Source organism: Athene cunicularia (assembly GCF_003259725.1).
Source record: "Athene cunicularia isolate RWA chromosome 7 unlocalized genomic scaffold, athCun1 chr7_part1, whole genome shotgun sequence".
Lineage (NCBI taxonomy): Eukaryota > Metazoa > Chordata > Aves > Strigiformes > Strigidae > Athene > Athene cunicularia.
The window spans coordinates 14,419,405-14,438,320 of NW_020799107.1; the positions used below are offsets into that span (position 1 = coordinate 14,419,405).

The 18,916-nt window shown below is 44.3% G+C and overlaps 1 protein-coding gene across 1 annotated transcript in view; it reads left to right on the plus strand.

Moving 5' to 3' along the window:
* WIPF1 (WAS/WASL interacting protein family member 1) overlaps positions 1-18,916 on the plus strand; it is a 45,917-nt gene that overhangs the window by 16,993 nt on the left and 10,008 nt on the right. The window contains exons 2-4 of the mRNA XM_026852435.1: positions 12,431-12,519; positions 15,095-15,224; positions 17,460-17,668. Coding sequence (XP_026708236.1) covers positions 12,431-12,519; positions 15,095-15,224; positions 17,460-17,668 — 428 coding nt within the window. The remainder of the gene's footprint in view (positions 1-12,430; positions 12,520-15,094; positions 15,225-17,459; positions 17,669-18,916) is intronic.

Here is an 18,916-nt window from a genome sequence, read left to right on the forward strand (position 1 = left end):
GTGTCCACCAGTTCCACCTCTCTCACATGGTTTCAGTTCACAGGGGTGATTGAGAGCTCATCTCCATGCTGGCCACAGAGGGAAGGTGTCTCCAAGCACCCTCTTGCCTTTGCTCTTGCACCCATCCCTCCTGTTGGCCCCTGGCTTGGAGGTGACATTCTGCAGGGCAGATGCCAAACCACTAATTTACTCTGGAGCTGCTCTTCCCAAGAAGTGAGTCTAGAGCAGGAGATCTTCTGCAGGGTTTCTATACATATTTCCATTTGGTAGCAGTTTGTTTCATCCGATAACTTGTCTTGGAGGTGAGGAGGTGCTCGCCAGCTCAGAATAAGGCATGTGGTGGAGTTGGTGGTTCAGTATCACAGGAGGAAAAGACAACTCTTTGTCTTCCCTGCTGGTAGTCTGCTTTAGCCCCTAGAGCTTCAGCTGGCAGCCCTCATCATTTATCATATAGATTCATATTACTACTTTAGAACCATTATCTTTTTCTGGTATAAGACTTTGTATGTCTGGAGTGAAACTATAGCAACCAAACTAAACTAAAGAACCAAATAATATAGAGATAATGGCAACCTTCATTCCACTTTACTTAATGGTTATCTGATCTGTTAGATTTGTACAAGCCATCTAAATACAGTTTTTGAGTTGTCGTCTTGGGCAATTTTTAATACCAGTAATGTATTGCTACATCTATCTATTTCTCTGAAGTTGCAGAAGTTTCTTGCTGGATTCCAAGCCAGCAAATGATCTGTTCATTCAGGAACATAGTATTTTGGACTTGGTTTTTATGTAGATTAGAACAAGGCATCATTTGCCAGTACTGCCAGGATATTAGGTGATCGTGTAAATTCACCCGTGAAATAATGTGTTTTCAGTAACACCGTTGCTTTTCTTTGTTGTTTTTAAATGAATCCGTCAAACCAAAATATGTACAATAGGATATTTAAGGTTAAAATTAATCTCTTATCCTTAATTCACCTTGGGCTTGGGGATTTTTCATAATACTTTGAGTGCAGTTTCTGAAGTTTTGTAGACTCTTTTGAAACAATCACCTTTTGGCCACAGTATCTGAGTAGTCTGGGGTAAGCTAAGGTTGGCTCCAACATGAAGAAAGGATGATTGATGTCCGGGAGGTTGGGGAGGGGTTCTTTGCTGAAGGAGACCCTCTGTTTGTTTCAGATACTTTTTGCCTCCTCTTTTCCCTCCCCTTTATTATTTCCATCCTGATTCTAAAGTCTTCTCTGCAGATTTGTTTTTATATTGCTGAGAACCTTTAAAAATAATAACTGAAACCATAGCAGCCCATCTGAAAGCTTTCTGAAGCGCAGTACGAACTACTCAGCAGGCCAAACCTCAGAGGCCAAACCTCTTCCAAGCAAGCAAGAACGGATGCTGCGAGTTGCTTTGATTGCTTGTGCAAATGGACACTTCTGCATGTGCAGGTACCCAGTGTAAGCTGCCCAGTTTGACATAGTTCAGGGTTTTCAGGCTTTCAAAGTGTTTTCATTTTTAATTGCTGTAAGCTAGTTATTACATAAATTATGTAAGGGAGAGTTTTGTAGCTATTCTCAGAGGCAGATCTATGTAAAATACCGATTATATTAAATACTAAAAGCTCTTAAGTTTTGTGTATATTCATTTATGCCTCAGTAAACTGAAAATTTTTCGTTGCTTTATTTGCAAACTTGCATTAATTCCTTTGGACATGTGCATTATAAAAAAGTAATTGTTTTGTAACAGCCCAGCAGAGTCTACAAAGAACTTAACTTTCCCTGGCCATGTTATTGAAATAAGCATTTAAATGGCAGATCAAATTCTATGTTATAGCTTTTTGCTTTGGAGGTCAGAGAATGTTTGCAAACGCAGGCCATACAAGTCATATGCAGAATGAGTCCTCATTTAGTATCTAGTCAGTTTGTAAGGTGTAATATGAGATTCAATTCAGTTTGTGGTCTGTGAGCAGGGCACAGAGAGAAAGTTATGGGGAGTTTTTCAAAAGGTCGTGGTCTTTTGAGACAGATGACAGTGTCTCTTGCCAGTTGCTCTCCCCAGGGTCATGAAGCAAGATGCCAGCAGTGCTGAACACAAGCGATGGCATCTCTCTGTCCAGACTGTGGCTGTGGTTGTTGTTCCACCAGCCTTTTGCATCCAAAAGACAGTGTTGTGGGAGCCATGCCAACCTTGATTACTGACTATGACACTCCTCAAATTCATTACTTATGTGCAAGTATGATTCAGTGCCTCACAAACGATCTGGTTTAATGACTAACCCCGAGCTACAGTGCAAATCCCTGCACAGCAGAGAACATCAAGGGACTTTGTGGGATGTGGTCGTCTTAATCTTTAAGTCTGATCATCCTAAATAATTCAAACATTTTCAACAAAGTTATAAGGCACAATGGGTCTCATCCAGTCCCCTCTGAAAACTGGCCTGAGCCTTTCCATGAACTCTAATGAGAGTAAAATCAGACTCTCCCATCTCCACCCATTTTAGTGGAGGTTTGGAGTCTCAGCACTTTGCAGCCTCAAATAATCCAAAATTAACTTTCAGAATGGATTTTTTTTTTTTTTTTAATTAAAATCTCTACCAGACCTGGTTGCCTGTTTCTCACAAAACTGATTTATGGGCCTTGCCGCACTGAACTGAGGCTTTTATTGACAGTAACCTGGCTCTGAGGTGGTATTCGTTTTTCTGAACTGTCTTTAGCGGAGCAGGCTGCCTTACATTATGCAGATCTGGCCCTGGGTTTTATTTTGGTTTTTCCCACACTCCGGACAGATCAGTCTTTGATTACTCCTCTAGTGACAGGTATTCAAGTTACTCTCTAATTCATGTTGACACCTGGGCTGTAAAAACTCTAATGCACTCTCGTTTGTGTAGTTGCTCTTTCTCTCCTGACTGCCCAGGCTGCTTAACTTTTTGTTTGGGCTTTTGATGTGAAATCTGAACTAATCTCTGTGCACTGTAGTTTTTTAACATTCTTACAGGAATATTACAATATTTACAAGAGAGAAGGATTGAAGAGTGGTGTTTTAAATTCATTCCACATGTCTGGCCCTTATATGCCTCAGATTTCCCCTTTAAAGGTAGTCGCTATTTTTATATTATTTTATAGATGCTGGCTTTAGTAGACCAGTCACAGTTCACTGTGTGTTTAGTAAGAGTTAGTTGATTGTGATGAAGAAAACACTTTATTTTTAAAAAGTCTATTTGAATGCTGAAGCCAACTGAATTCGAAACCTATGCTTACTGAGCAGTAAAATAATCTGACAGTGTGTGAGATCCTTGATCCTTTTCTGTATGCCTTCATTATAGTAAAATGCTTTTGACTGCAGCTTCATGTTGTTCCGTTGGTCAGGAGAGAAAGGTGAATGAAGACATTTTCAGCAATAGCATTATGCAGGTCACAGCGTTATTTATAATATTAAATAGCGCCATGGTCATGGAGAGGATGTGGTGTGGGATGTCCTAGAGCTCCCAGGATGTAACCTGTGGCTCCGAACAGGCTCTTTTCAGCCCAGCCCCAGGATTTGCAGCAAAGAGAAGCCCCTCTCCTTATAACTGCCGCTGTGGAGGGGACCCACAGCACGCTGGTAGGCATCCATGGTTGGCAGAAGTCCAGCAAAATCCCAGGGCTTGCTCACCACACTTGGTTCCTATGACTTTTTTCCATGCTGGCTGAAAGTTGCAACAGCTTCAGTGTCCAAAAAAAACATTCAGAATAATTCCTGATAATTTTTGGCCTGTTATGCCATAAAACAATGGAGAGAGGAGAAAAAAAAATCTTGCAGACTACTGTCAATTTTTTTTAAATGGCAGATTTGCTTTCATGCTACAAAAGGGAAACAAGCGGTCAGACCCGTAACATCCTCAAAAAAAAGCCCATGGAGCAATAGGTGGAAAGGCAAAAGGTGGGTACAGTAATGTAAACGAAAGTTATTTTCCTATGGTGACAAGCTAGTGGCTCCAAGGGCCAGCCTGTGCCTTTCCACCTCTGGGTCACCAGGTGTGGGGTGTGGGAAACATCCCTTCCTGCCCTCTGCCTGCCTCTGTGCAGGCTGCCTGCCACTGACAGCCACGAATAGCCCTGTCCTAGTGGTGAGGAGAAGCTGGTGGAAAGAGTCCTGCTCTTCAGGACTTTTTCCAACTTAATGCAATGCGCTTTTTTCTAATTTAGAACTGAGTAAGCTGGGGGCCATACTCAGAAATCCTTAACTCCTGAACTAGTCTCTTCACCCTACCAACAGCTCCTAGAGCTTAAGACAGCTCTAGTTCAGGGGGAAAAGCTGTGCAGCGAAGCACATTCTGCTGAGCAGCCACATGACGCTGAGTGATCACCTCTGCAGTAATGAGAGACAACACTGGAAAAAGCAGCCCCATCAGAGAGAAGCTCTTGGGCTATGTATTAGGAACTGTATTTTGTGAACAAGATGTGCACAAGGAGGGACAGGCAAGGAAATAAGATAGAGATGGACATCAGGTCCTTGTTGCCCCAGGTATGTTGTCCCTATGTGGAGAGTTTGTCCCTACAGCCTCTCAAGAGCACCATAACAAAAGGGTCCCTTTCTTTAGGGCTGCATGCTGAGGGTGCCTCCAGCCAGGGGGAATCCCTTGTTGGCTGTGTTGGGCAGCGTGCCTAGGATAACACAGCCTGGCGCATTGTTTCAAATGCTTGGGTTGACTAAAGGCTGCCTTGGATGGTAGGTGATTGAATACAGCAGGCAGCTGTGCTCTGGACAGCTGAAGTAAGTGCTCAAGCACAAACAGCTCAGTCCTTAACCATCGCTTCTGCCTGGGAGAGAGAGTGAAGCTGCTGTAGGGCTTTTCTGTGTGGAGGGGTTGGGGAAAGGGCCTTTGGCAGGTTTTGGCAGGGAGGCAGGAGTGGGGAGGGAGCCGCAGGAGATTGCAGTGTCTCAAGTTGTGTCCTCCTGTACCAAGGGCTGGGATGCAGCCCGGTAATTGTAGATTTCTCTGCTGAGTTTGGCCCAGACCTCCTGCTGAGGAATGACACACACATGCTTGTTTTAAAACACCAGTGAGACTCCATCCTGCAGTGTCCAGTGTGGGAGCTTTGCTCCAGGCGTCATTTGTAGGGCTGGGGTCCTGCTCCCCAGGGCAGGGTCCCTATCGTGGGCAACGTGAGCCAATGCTCAGAGGAATATTTCTGTGGATCGATGAAAGAAATTATAGGAGCATGGACTGGATGGAAGCAATTTCTGTTTTCAGTGAGTCATACTTTCTGCTGTAGTATCTTTGCTCTTACATTATCAACTTTTCTCAAGTCAACATCCAAACACTTAAACTGACCAAAAGCTTTGCTGCTTCTTCCAAATAATGACTATATTGGTGATTGGGAGCAGTCCTTTGAAGCTATCCATTGCCTGTGATCCTTTGCGTATCTTGAAAAATATGTCACTGAAAAGAAAGAGGCTTTTTAAAATACTTGGATTAAAACAACATTCTAACACCATAGTGGCCTATTTCTTAGCTGTAATTTTCCATGGATGCAGCACTGCTGGATTTTTGCCATATAACTCCTGCTTGCCTTTGACAGATGAGGTTTGCTGGATGCAACTTGCCGGGGACCATGAATGCATCTGGCTGTTACAGCTCTTGGCACCCTGCAGTTGTGTACTGGCTCAATGATCTGATAGTTCAGTTGTCACTGACACCCCACAGTAACCTCATTTGTTACTCTTTTCCTGTGATGGTAAGAAGTAGATGGAAAGAGTTTAGGGGGCTTTAAGACTCTGGGGAATTGCCCAGTGTGGCTGCAACCAGTGCTGTCTGCAGGGTCACTGCACTTGGCTGGGTGGCTCAGTGATGGGGAGGTGACCGTGAGGGGTGGAGGAAGATGGAGATGCTGTAGGGTTGGCAGGGTGCAGGTGCCTGGGATAACATGCACAGAGAGGTGAAAACACCTCATGGCATCCTCTCATTTTTTTCTAACTAGTCTTGAGCTTTGTTTGCTATTGTGGTTATTTATCTTATGCCTCCTCACTACCCCACAGCACCTGCACCTTTCACATAGCTCTGCTGCTGTTGTAAGAGGTAAAAGATTGGAACTCTGTAGTTTATTGAAAAGAATATGTCTAAAGACAAAAAATATATCATCTATCTGCAGCCTAAGTAGGGCTGAAAAAATGCTCAGTGTGATACTGCCTTGACATGTGTTTCTTCCCCAAGAACTGTCCCGTGTAATCATGCCCAGGGATCTCCAGGCTTTTGCTTTTCTCTCCTTTTTGGCCCATGACTGCAGCAGGATGGCATTGCATCCCCCAAATCGGTCACTGTCAAATTTGTAAAGGTGCACTTCCCCATGACAGATCTTGCTGTTATTGCCAGCTCCTGTGTGTCATTCAGGTTGGTCTACTTCGGGGCTACATAGACCTCATCTGCTTTATGCACGTACCTGTGATTGAAGCTTATCATCTATCACCTCTCTGAAGGCCATTTGTGGAAAGAGAAAAGAAGCTCTGACTTGGGGTCTGGGCAAGAGCTCTCCAGCATCACTGGTACCAGCCACTTTCTCTGCCCTGGCATTTTGCGTAGGGGTGGTATTTTTCAGTCTGGGTGGAAAGTCATACTCATACCACTCATTTCAGGTACTGTGGAGTACTTCTCTGAAATGCAAAAAGTCCCAAATGCAGTTGCCTTCCTCTCTGTCAGCGGCAGCTCCCCAGAATTTCCCTGGGTCTCATGCATCCAAAGTAACTTCTCTGTTGTCTCTCTTTTGGCTGTCCAGTTCTCTGCAAGTGGTTTTAAAGGTGAAATGTTAGTGCCTCCTTTTGCTACCACAGCTTCCTCCAGACAGGATAGGGCAATTTTCATTCTTACACCCTTGCAATGTCCTTTCTCAGGCCACAAAGTCTTGTAACGCCTGCTCCAAAAGGAGTGCTGTTTCAACCAGAAACCATCCTTAAAAGACCAGTCACTGATGTTAAAGGATGCAGAAATACTGAAAGTAATGTTTAAGTGCCATTTCCTTCCTCTGGAGCTCCTCAGCTTTGAAAGGTTTACCCCAGTTAGGAGGAGGAAAATCCAGGCTCTCCTGCTGAGTATAGGGTGGTTATGCAGCAGCCCCCCTGTGTTTCAATTAGAACTTGTATTGGGTTACTTTAGTGCCTGTCAGGCTTTTCACTCCTCTGTGTGTGAGTGACTGAGGCTAGAGTCTCCTAAATATTCTTTCTTCACCCTGTAGGGGAATTTCTTTTCAGTACATTCAGGTAGCTTCATGCTGTACTGGGTTTGGTTTGGTGCCCTTGTTGAATTCTTTAGCAGCTTCAAACCATCTATCTGTATATTTATTTGTAGGTTTCTACATATTTAGAAACTTTAATAAAAAGGGAAGAAGAAAATTACCTGATTTTTTTTCAGATGGGATTTACCAGCATGGTGTTGCATGGGAGGAGTGTCTTCAGCATCCTCTAAAGCTCTCATTCACACCCTGCTGCACACCCCCACCGACTCTCTCAGTGCAGACAGCCCCTCTGGCCTTTGGAGGACACAGTGGTGGAAGGTGGGATGTGTAGACTTACTAATGATTCGGGTCCACCAAGGGGAGTGGGAACAAGGGAACTAGAAAAAATTTCATCACATCACAGTAGCATTTTTTTATCAAAACAGTTTAATAGTTCTGTACTCTGTTTAAAAAAAAAAAAAAACAGCTCATGAAAAAATACTGCGGTCTGTATGAAACTGATTTTAAATGATTTTCCAGCTACTTTGTAATGTGTTGACAGTTAGTTGCCATTCTTGTTTTGAGAGCTACCTTACTAAAGTACTTGATAACCTAGCCCAATTTCTTCAAATTCAGATTTTTTATTTAAAGTTTTCCCTTCCTTCATTAGTAATGCATTTTGAAAGAACCAAATCAATACTGGCTTGGAAGTTAGGTCTTTTTGCATAGAGGGCCAATTGGCATTTCAGTTGGCAACTTCGGGTTTTGTCCCCTTTAAGTTCTATCAATTCTATTTTATTTTTGCAGTTGTTTGTTCCTTCCTCTTTTTTTGCTTGGAAATTAATCATGCAGGAAATGATTAACCACAGCGAGCTGTCTGTCTGCCTCTGACTCAATGTGTTTGAGAGGGGGCAGCTCAGAATGGCTGACTAGATGCAAATGGTGCACTTGAAGTCCAGTTCTTGCACATATTAAATGTCACATTTCTTTTTTAGCATTTCTAATGCTCCTGAAATTATTTCTAATGTACCAAATTAAATCTGAAATGCCACTGCCACCAGCTGTGGAAACCTTCCTCTGGCTGACAGTACAGACGTTTGTGTTTGGGGCTTAGGGGCCGACGCAGTGCTGGACGTGTGCAGGTTTGTTCCTGTAATTCTTTCTGCTGCACCACCAATGTTCATCTAGATGTGATGTTTCCATATAGCTTCTTAAAAGCTGTGACAATTTACGCTACTGCCTAGAAAATAGGCAAGGACACGTGTCCTGGGTTTTAAAGTACCAACATGCCTTCATCTTTCAGAATTGGTTCCTTTTCAACACTTGGCAGCAGCAAGTGTTATAAGAAACTTGGTTGTTCACCAGGTTTGGTAGATAACATTTATTACTGGGCGCATCGGTTACTATTTCAGGTATTTTATAGTGTCGCTGTTAGCCATCAAACATAATGTCCGTTTCTTAAATCCAGCTCTTTCCCACTGACCAAGAGCAAGTAATGAACTGAGTCCCTTGCTCAAGTGTAGGATAGTAATCTGTTTTCCTCTAATTGCAGAGTTACACTTAACATTTTAGGACATTTCTGTGCAAAACAGATCCTGCAAATTAGTGATGAACGGTGCTGCTGCAGAATTCAAGTTCAGCATTGTGCTGACTCAGCTGTTTTGCTTGTGCAGCCCAAGAGGTGCTGCTCAACACAAGGGTCAGCCCCAGCACTATGCTGTGCTGGGGGGCAAGCCCCCAGGTCACTGCATATCTTCAGTACATTATTATTCCTCCTACAGGCTTATCGTGATCAAATTTAAAAATCCAGAGAGCTACTTTTTTTTTTTTTTCTTACAAAAAATCAGACAAAGAAATGGACTGTACAAAATCTAACAACCAAACAGCAAGGGTGAGTCAGAGCTTCAAAGACAGAGGTGCCATTTCTTGCGGCAAAGCTTCAGCTTAAGTTTCTGAAGATCTCAGCATCAGGAGCAGAGTCAGTGTGGCAAAAGTAGGAGTGAAGCAGTGTCATAACTTACGTTTTAAGTTACAATTTGACAAACTGGGGTGTTTTACTGGCTCTGTAAGTGTGCGCATTATACTTTTGTGTGTGGGCATGCAGGTTTCTGAGTCATGCCATATGATCTCTTTTCTGATGGCTCCTAAAGGACGTGTGTACTCTAGAACATCATGAGCAAACAACTCTGCAGGATGCTTGGGTTAAACTTAAAGCCAGTTCTGCCTGAGTTTGGCCTATTACAGAACCTTGTCCTGTGATTCCAAAATACCATTTTCCAGACTCCCCTGGTAACTTCCCTGGGGGCTACAGGACTTGTTCAGCAGTAGCTAAATGCTAGGCTCATCAGTGTACAGCTGTGTACCTAACTTCCACTCCTGTCTCATTAAGAAAGCCCTTCACTACCAGAAGAGGTACTAGCTAGTGTGCAGCTGGGGATGAAAGGTACGTCAGAGGATGTCATCCCTCTGCAAGATGGGCTAGGGAAAGAGAGGGCACCCAGTGCCTTTCTCTCTCTTACCTCTTTGCAAATAATGTGTGCAGTGTCCAGCCACTATCCACCTTTTGAGAGGCTGGATGGGTCTGTGGATAGTGGCTTCCCCTTAGAGAACTTGGACTTCAGATGTTAGTTATCCTGCTTCCCTCTATCCCCACCAATTCCTTAAGAAGCCTATCTAAAACAACCCATTTAAAAGGGAAAAAAATAAAAAGGTAGAACAGAGCAACACAAGCATGCAGAAAGCGAACGCTTAACTGACAGGGAGGTAGACAAGTTATGGCATTTGAAAAAACACTGCTTTTTAGAGAAAGCTCTTCATAGACCAGCTGGCCCTCTGCATTCAGGTCTGAGCTGCCTTAAGGAATTCATTTAAAAGTCTTATATCAAACCAAACTTTATTCTGCCTGCTCCAGAAACTTTCCCGTGGCACATGGAGTGTTGAGGAGACTTCACGGCGCGTTATCCAGACTGCTTTGGCCTGTTATCAAAGCAGTGCAGAGAGCAGAATTTCTCTTTTTGATCAGTTGAAGGAGTTAAAGCTTGGTGAAATAGCCTAATGGCACAGTTACACTAGAGACAACGGCAGCTGTGAAAAGACTGTGTTAAGAAACAGGATGGTTGTGGTCTGCTGTAAGTAGTAATTTTCCTGTTGACTATTTTTTTTAAACAGGAAGCTGAAGAACAAAGCGACATTAGTCTTGGTGCTTTTAATAGGCTTCAGATTTCAAATATTGCGTTTAGGATAAGCAGATCAGGAAAGGATAGGGCTTTGTGCAGAGTTTTATGCAACAACTGAGAGTTCGAAATATGGAAGACAGGAATATAATGATTCAAGCAGATCCTCTGAATGTGAAGCTTGTGCTTCTCCAGAGACGCTGTGAGATGTGCGGTAACACACCAGAGGACTGATGAGGGCACACAGGTCTGTTTGCAGGACTTTGAGAACGCGTGTGTTTGCACAGCGCTGCGTAGGCTTGGCTTCGTGCAGTTTCCTCTTTGTCAGCCAGTCTGTCCGCCAGCTTCCTCCCTGCTCTGCTTGCTCTTTTGCAGTAACCAGAAAGAGAAACAGCTTCCGCAGTAGAGAAGAAAACCTGCAAACGCTAGAGACAGTGGTAGTGCCTCATGCCGCTTTGAACTCACAAGTTTTTTTATAGATAGTAAGCCAGAGCTAGGGGTGATGAGTCTGACTCCTTTTCAAACCCTTTTGTCCCTACAGATTTTAGACAAAATCCATTAAAGTCTTATTTCGAAAAGGTTTCTTCTGAGGAAGGTAGCTCAGCAATTTTTTGGGGGGGAGGTTTATAGCTGTATTATAATTCATTTGAAGCATGAGCATCTGATGAGATAAATCTGTACATCTTACCATTTTTTTCTCACACACATACCGTGGATCATCTCAGAGGCATTACTGACTTTGTAGGTGGTGACATACCTCAAACCCTCACTGCAAATACCATTTTGTTCCATTCAGAACATTTTCCTAATACTCATTTAAACTGTAAAGGGTACTGTACCTAGTATGAAGCTGATTTGGCAGATACTGTGCTATTACAGTTCACCTTGGTTTTATCAAAAAAATATTAAGTGACTTCAGAAAGTAAGAGCTGTGTAATCTTGTAAATAACTTCCCTGGGGGACCTCAGCTGTCAGCCTGGGGTTGTCTGGAGAATAACCCTTATTCCTATTCCCACTGGTTTTACCTGTCTTGTGCAAGCACTGTGTAAATGGTGGCAAATCACTGTTTCTACAGCTGGCTCAAGTGAACGGGCAAGAGCAGAGCACATGCTAAAATGCTATAGCACCATTAGAAAAGCCCCAGAGCTTCTGATACTCACAGTTCCAGCGAGCAGTGGGCCAGAATGCCACAAAAAGCCCTTGTGACTGGAAAAAAATTCCTTATTGCTTGTCTGTCCTTTTTTTTTTTTTTTCATTTAATATTTTCTTTGCAATGAAGTTTTACATCTCAGGTGTGACCCTCCTAAGATTGCTCTAGGTTGGAAGTTCTATTTGTGGTGGGAAAAAGCAGCAGTGTGGTCACTGGCAGGGAAGCCCAGGGAAGGCTGAGCTTTGGCAGCCAGGCTTTTCCCTCCACAGCAGGCTGAAACTGAGAGGCTAGGCTGTCTGCATGCTCTTCCTCCTCTGGGAAAGTACACAGAGCATGGACTGTGTGTGCTGCTCTTGAGGAGGAGGAAGGTGCATTCAGAGATCATGATGGAGCTTGGAATCTTCAGATCAAGCAGGGAGAAGCATGAGTCTTTTCCAGAGCTTTGCTGCTCTACCCATAATAGTGGGGAGGAGCGATCATCCAGCAATTTAAGGGCTTTAAAAAGTCAGCATCTCTTTCTGAGTATGATTTTAAAGAGTTGGTACCTTCTTGAAGTAAGGGTTGATGGTATAGCTGTGGGATTATCCTGAAATACTTTCACAGGAACAAGATTGTTGGATTAAACAGAGTTCAATTTTATGACTGCATTTTTGTGCATTGCCACAGCACAGTTGTGTGTGTGTGTGTGAAACTGGATGTCTATGAGTTTGTATGGCAGTGAGGATGCTGTAGGGAGTCTCCATTTAAGGATGTAGCTGGTTTCCATACAGTGAAACATGAAGTGCTTTTTACAGATTATTTAGATTTAGAAAATGTATCAGATAAACCTGTTAGCTGCAAGGATGCTTTTTAGCTGAGTATAAATTTATTTATTAAAGATTTATTAATCTCTGAGACTTGTGTGTTTTCTATGTTTTGCTGTGCAGGTTTCTCAGCAAGACCAGACAGAGCTCAGCCTTCCACCATGCCTGTGCCTCCCCCTCCAGCTCCCCCTCCACCCCCAACATTGGCCTTGGTAAGTTTTGCAGGAGGCAAAGGTACCGTATACACTGTCCTCTGCTGCTGCTTGTCATATTGGAGTGGCATGGGTTTGACAGATGGACCACTCAGTGGATAAGGAATGGGCTGGATGGTCACACTCAGGACAGTTGTGGTCGCTTGATGTGCAGGTGGAGAGCAGTGGCAAGTGACATTTCTCACAGGTCAGGGTTGGGGCCAGCGCTGTTTAACATCTTTGCTGGTGACGTGGACAGTGAGACTGAGTTCACCCTCAGCAAGTTTCCCAGTGACACCAAGCTGTGTGGTGTGGCCAACACACTGGAGGGATGGGAGATGCCATCCAGAGGGACCTCGACAAGCTGGAGAGTTGGGCCCGTGCAAACCTCATGAAGTTCAACAAGGCCAAGTGCAAGATCCTGCACATGGGTCGGGGCAATCCCAAGCACAAATACAGTCAGGGCAATGAGTGGATTGAGAGCAGCCCTGAGGAGAAGGACTTGAGGGCATTAGTGGATGGAGAACTGAATATGGGCCAGCAATGTGCACTTGCAGCTCAGAAAGCCAAGTGTCCTGGGCTGCATCAAGAGAAGTGTGACCAGCAGGTCGAGGGAGGGGATTCTCCCCCTCTACTCTGCTCTCGTGCACTTGCAGTGGTGTGTCCAACTCTGGGGCCCCCAACATCAGAAGGACATGGAGCTACTCAAGTGGGTCCAGAGGAGGCCACGAAGATGAGGACAGGCTGAGAGAGTTGGGGCTGTTCGGACCATAGAAGAGAAGGCTCCGGGTAGATCTTATAGTGTCCTTCCAGTACTTAAAGGGGGCTACAAGAAAGATGGGGAGGGACCCTTTATCAGGGAGTGCAGTGATAGGATGAGGGGTAACAGTTTCAAACTGAAAGAGGGAAGATTTAGATGAGATATAAGGAAGAAATTCTTTGCTGTGAGGGTGGTGAGGCCCTGGCACAGGTTGCCCAGAGCAGCTGTGGCTGCCCCCTCCCTGGCAGTGTTCAAGGCCAGGTTGGACGGGGATTTGAGCAACCTGGGCTAGTGGAAGGTGTCCCTGCCCATGGCAGGGGGTTGGAACTAGGTGATCTTTAAGGTCCCTTCCAACCCAAACCATTCTATGTATGTATATTGAGCAGGATGCCCAGAGACACTGAGGTGTGGACAAGGGTACACATGACATTTGGGGAAAGCAATCTGACATTTTGTTTACAGTTGATGATTGGTCCTACAAGAGGGACCATCACTTCCACTCCTTCCCAGTGCCCATACGGATGTCACTAGCCACACTGACACTCCATCCTCCTCTTCCTCCCACACTGGTGGTTTGACTTGATGTAGGGGTCCTGAGTGGAGAGGCACAGCTCCTCAACAGCTTGTCTAAGTCAGGGGAATTGTCTTCCTCCAGCCATGTACTCCCACCTGCTCCCCTGTTCTACCCTAGTACTTATATGACCCGAGCTGGAAAAAAAAATCAATCCTATTGTTTAAATTTGATAAGGATAGCTCTTAGGCAGCATAGCTTCCTCAGCCAGCCTGTGGTATCAGAGCACAGGATCCACTGGTGGCACAGCATGATGGGTGAGATGACATTGGACCTGACTTAAGTCAGCCTAAGATGCAATAGAGCTTGTGCCATATTTGCCCTCAGTCAGTCACCTCACTGACAGGAAAGAAAAGGCTTCTTGAAATGGCATTGTAAAGTACTCAGATGCTTTCATAGCAAAACCCTAGCCAGATAGGTTGGGCTGTGCGGCTGAAGAGCTGTTCCCTCATTTTCCACGACAAACAAAATACAGACAGACTCTGTGCTTGGTCCCTCCATGGCAACTCTCACCCCTTTTCAGGAAATTTCCATAACACTGATCTGATAAGTTAGAAAGCTTTTCAGGAACTGCCATTTCCTAGAAGAAATAACCATATGTGTGTGTGTGTGTGTGTGTGTGTGTGCGCGCATATATGTGTATGTTTTGGGAGGTTTTTTGTTCTTCCTTGAAAAACTGTGTCACTAAAACATAAACTGAAAAGAGAGAACCATTGAGACAAACCTCATACATCTAAAGGTTTTACTGGGTCTGTTTGAAGAGGTCTGTGTTGTTGAAATGGTGACTGCCATTTTAAAGTATTTCTATCAAAACTAAAATAGCCATTTTTCTTCTGATTTATCCAGAATTTGTATATTAGGAGTTTTTGCTACAACTTTCAAGAATCCCCACCTTTTTGTGTAATCAAATTATGTGTGTAAACTGTTCTTGTTCAGTGTCCAAAATGGCAATTTGCCACAGACGTACCTTGGCTTTAAAAAATCAGAGACTCTAAATTTTGAGTTAAAAAAATGTAAATTCACATAAAAGTGTTCTCTCTCCAGTGAATAGTGTGGTTTAAATTAGCAGCAGTGTTTGGTGCCTTAACTCAGTAACAAAACCAGCTACCTGTAACATCATTCACAAAATCAGATGTGCCATGTTACCCCCTCCAATACTGTTAAAACAGAAATTGAGGTATCAAGTAACTACCATATCTGAGCAGAACTCTGTAGCTAGAAGTTGAGGTTTATTTTGCCACCTCATTTTAAATTTTATTTTGCAGGCAAATACTGAAAAGCCATCACTAAGCAGGTCAGAACAAGCAGGGCGAAATGCTCTATTATCTGATATTACCAAAGGAAAAAAACTAAAGAAGACTGTTACTAATGACAGAAGTGCTCCGATTCTAGACAGTAAGTTTGATTTTGCATGATGGAATTTCTGTGTGTGGGAATGATTCTACATATCTGAATGCAGAAAATTTTGTGTAATCGGATTAACTGCCATGAGAGAAACAGGTAAAATAAAATGCCAGAAGTTGGCATGCATAAAATAAATTCTGTTCATCATGAATTAAGTCAGCTGAGAAATCAAGTACTGCTTAAGAAATGTGTTAATTTGTTTGTTTACTCTCATAAAACAGTTCATTTTCTCATTTGCTTAAATCGGAAAACTATGCAAACCCTACTAGGAGCTCTGTTGAGGAGCTGCAGCAGCTCAGGCAAACAAAACCCCCATAGGACTGAGGAGAGCACAGAGAATGAAGTGCAATTTCAGACTCTACTTTTGCATAAGCAATAGAAAAATAAAGGCACTCCTGGCATGACACCATTGGCTTGTTAATGGCCCCAGTACCACTTAAAGCAAAACTAGAGCCAGGAGCCACAGCCCCACCTGTGTGTCACTCTGCACGCAGTTTTGCCACTCCTGGAGTGACTCAGGGGTGTTATCTTTTTAGCTGAGTTTTGTTGCTCAGCCTGCCCAGTGGTGCCCTGGCACAAGGCAGCAGCTCCTCTAACCTGAATGGAGACGAGGTGCTGCTGCTGTGTCTCACTGTACATCTTGGCTGGAAAAGCCAGTGCAGCAAAAGTATTGGGAAGACAGAACAGAAACAGGGGTAGAGTGAGGACCAAGGAGGGGCCTGCTACGTCAGAGGAACAGCATTTATTGCCTAGGGAGAGACAACGCTTCTACAGACTGATGAGCAAATGTGATAAAACTCAGTCCAGGTCTGGCCATGCAATTAAAGGCTGGACTGTGATAGGAAGATGATGAAGAAGGAAATGCCCAAAGGAGTGTGACCAAATAAGAATAAAAAGTACTATCTTGAGTACTATCTCTGAAAGCAAAGTTACATGTTCTAGCTATTGTAATGAGCTGGAGAAAAGCATTAAGGGGATTAAAGGAGGGGTAAACAGTAGGATTAAAATTATGTGGCCTATTATCTTGTTTACATGAATTAACAAATCATGATGAAAGACTAAACCATAGTAGCAGCATTTCTCCAGAGGTTCACGCCCCATGTGAGTCAGAGCTAACATGCCTAAGAAAAGAGAAGGATGATGTGAAATATTCCCCCATAAACACATTCTTCCTTCTTTTTTCTGGGTGGGATTATTAGAAGTACTTTTCAGCCACAGGTTTTAATTACCTTAAAGTCAGTAAAATGTTTACCCACACAAAATTGTGGAAATGTGAGATGCCAAGAAATTAAGCAATTGATCCTCAACCATGTAGCCTATCATCTGAGAGCTGATCTCCACAGATACCCCAACCTGTGGGCCTGCTCATTGTGTAGTGATGCTCTGAATAGGGCTATTTCCTGCACTTGTGGAAATGCTTTCATTTTACTTTTAGCATCTCAGTGTTGTCACAGCAGAAATATTGACATTAAAAAAAAATGGGGGAGGAGAGGGAGGCTGAAAAAATAATTACTGCCTGTTGGAAAAATTAGCAGCTAATGATCCTGTCACTGCATTTCTGAACCTACAGGAAAGTAATCAGAAATTAAATATCTTTCCCCACCAGGCTTTATTTAAATAAGTAGATATGTTGCAACATCATCAATATTGAAAGAGGTTTACTCCCAGAAATGATCACCAGAGACACCTCCAAGAGGAAGAACTTTCTTTCCCCTTCCTTTCCCCCTTTCCTTTCCCCTCCCCTTTCCTTTTCCCTTCCCCTTTCCCCCCTCCTTTCCCCCCCGCCTTGCCTTGCCTTGACTTTGCCTTTGCCCTCTTTTCTTCTTGGTTTGCTTATGGAGATTTGGAGGGGAAGGATAAGAGAGCAAAGGTATGAAGAAATGGGAAGCAGCTACAAAGATGCTAACAAAGGCAACATGATGTTCTCAGAGGTCACATCCATATTCAAATTCTCCATAGCAAGTTACTCTGCTTTCCAGTCCAAAGCAGACTAAAGGAAGGTGATGGCTTAATAAAACACAGTGGCTGTGTTCATTGCACCACCTCTTCCATGGTGCAATAGTGGTGGTGATGGTAGCTGTGTTGATCCAGCCTGAACAAGGACTTGTGTGTTTTGAAAACTTGTCCATTCTTCCCCAGCTAAAAGCGCTGCTCTAGTGAAAAAGATAACTTTGCAGGATCAGTCTCACTTCTCTGCCTAATGTGGGGGATTTCTTTTTCCAATAGAACCCAAAGGACCTGGTGGAGGTGGCAGTGGCGGCTTCGGAGGAGGTGGCGGTGGCAGCGGCGGGGGTTTTGGTGGTGGTGGTAGCGGCGGCAGCAGCTTCGGTGGTGGTGGACCACCTGGCCTTGGAGGCCTTTTTCAAGCAGGAATGCCAAAGCTCAGATCTGCTGCGAGTCGAGATGCCGGTAAGAAAGCCCTTGCAGTTCCAGTGTGAAAAAGTAAATGACATTGCTTAAAACTGTCATAGCACTGCAATCAGTTACCTGCTGGGACTGAAAAAGTCTTCAAATGCCTTAGGCTCTTAGGAATGTAATTTTCAGCTTGAATCTTATTCTATTCTATTCCCTTTGTGAGGGAGAAGTGAGACTCCTATTTCCACCCATCCTCCTAGTTAATGATGAAAACTAATGATCTCAGCAATGTTGAATTGCTACCTGCAAAGTACCGTCAGGCAGACTAGGTCCTGCCTTAGCTGTGGGTGTGCAGGACCAGATGGGAGCATAAGAGGATTCCAACTTAATTCTCCCTTGTGCACCAGGAAAAAGGATGTACTTTCCAAATGGAAAGTACATCTGCGTCAGCTCCACAACAGCATGCTTTACCACTTAAGGAGCGCATGAGGCATCCCAGCTGGCTGGTATGCACACTGCAGTTGAACAGTGCATGCCCCAGACCAGCCTCCTTCTGGCTGACAAAACAGCTGCCCAAGCGTCGTGCCCCTTGAAACGAAAATCTGGGGCCAGTGAGTTCTGTAAGGTTAAGAGCATAGGATTTCACACTTGATGGAGGAGGACTGGGCAATGGGGGCTGCAGGGTGTTATGAACCTTACATATTTTATAGACTAACATCATTTTTCAGCATATGCGTACAGCACAGTCTCTTGGAGCTGCTATTTTCTATTGTGTCACTGACTATTCTGGGAACTTGCATTAATACAAAAGTTCCTGGCATCCCAGAACAGGACTTCTTCAATGGCAAGGCTGGCTGCCTTCTTCCTGACGTGCACCAGTACATCCTTAGATTAAGAGTTACAAGCAAGGGCCAAAAAGAGCCTATTGCAGGACTGTTGCTGTTAAATACCCTTTAAAAGCTAAGATTTCGTTGCTTTCACGTTGATGAAATACTTGTTGACCGTTTCTTCCCTCCCCGTGTTACTGCTTGCTGAGACACGGCTGCATCAATTGTTTTACCTTGTGGCCACTTTGGTATCTCTCGCAAGTCGCCCCTCCTGAGCGTTATCAGGATGTCACCCGCTGCTCCGGCGCGGTGTCCCGGTGCTCGCAGCTCACGGTTCCAGGGGGCCGATCCCCGAAGGCCTGCGTGCCCCCGCCGGAGCCGAGCCCCTCGGTGTTTGCGCGGCCTTGGGACGCCGCAGCCCGTGAGGGAGCTGCGGGGCGAGGTCCCAGTCCCATGGTCGCTGACCCCCGCTCCTGTGTCCGCAGATGCCGGGGGAGGCCG